Raw genomic sequence first — 847 nt, 5'->3', positions numbered from 1 at the left:
TCAACCCGGATCCAAGTTGATCGCACTAGGAAAACTCATGTTGAAATGACATGTTAACCACTGTTGCCATTCAAAATGACCTTTCCTCGAGGGATTAGAAATCCATTCGAACGTCTTGACTTGCACCTCGTTGACTAACTTTGGAGTTGCCCAAGGATTGTTTTGAAACACTTTTTGGTTGCGGTTCTTCCATATAATGTAACTTGTCGCCCATACATTGCATACTTTTTTGAGATTCGATGGAATTCCCCCTTGATTCACGCTTTTAAGCTGATCTGAGATGTTGGTATATGACATTGGGTTTAAGTTCCACCATTTATGAATACCGACCCACACTTCCTTCGCAAACTTACAAGAGAGGATAACATGGTCCACCGATTCGATCACCTCATTACACATCGGGCATAACAATGAATCAAGGTCGATACCCTGCTTATCAAGTTCTAACTTAACCAGAATTCTGCCTCTTAAGGTCCTCCACATGAAAATACCTATTTTCTGCGGGATAAGATTATTGCGTATAGTTTCATCATGAACGTAAGATCTTGGAATAATGCATTCATCAATTTTAGCACCTACTGATTTTGAAACATAGCAGCCTCCCGGGTTAAGCTTGAAGATGTATCTGCCGTTACCCTCTTGCATTGTTGCCTTAGTAATGATTAATGAGGTAAGCTAATCTAGCTCACCGTGTAGTCTTCCTGTCAGTGTTCTCGACCAATTCCAAGCGAAGTTCCATGTTCCATTAACGAATGATACTCTTGAATTTGCTGAAACGGATTTTTCATTATCTAGTCTGTAGCCTAGGGTATGCATCCTTAAGTCGACTGTTGCCCACCCAAAGATG

General features: G+C 41.0%; 1 protein-coding gene across 1 annotated transcript; it reads right to left on the bottom strand.

Moving 5' to 3' along the window:
- Positions 1-645, bottom strand: LOC139887411 (uncharacterized). The gene has a single exon (XM_071870645.1). It carries the CDS (start codon positions 643-645, stop codon positions 1-3), a length of 645 nt encoding a protein of 214 aa, XP_071726746.1.
- Positions 646-847: the final 202 nt, after the last annotated feature.

Source organism: Rutidosis leptorrhynchoides, chromosome 1 (assembly GCF_046630445.1).
Source record: "Rutidosis leptorrhynchoides isolate AG116_Rl617_1_P2 chromosome 1, CSIRO_AGI_Rlap_v1, whole genome shotgun sequence".
In the NCBI taxonomy this organism is placed as follows: Eukaryota; Viridiplantae; Streptophyta; class Magnoliopsida; order Asterales; family Asteraceae; genus Rutidosis; species Rutidosis leptorrhynchoides.
The sequence above is the reverse complement of the archived record's forward strand: the minus strand, read 5'-3'. Positions and strand labels throughout refer to the sequence as shown.

Coding starts and splice junctions, on each gene's coding strand:
- LOC139887411 (XM_071870645.1), bottom strand. CDS start 645: ATGCAAGAGGGTAACGGCAGATACATCTTCAAGCTTAACCCGGGAGGC.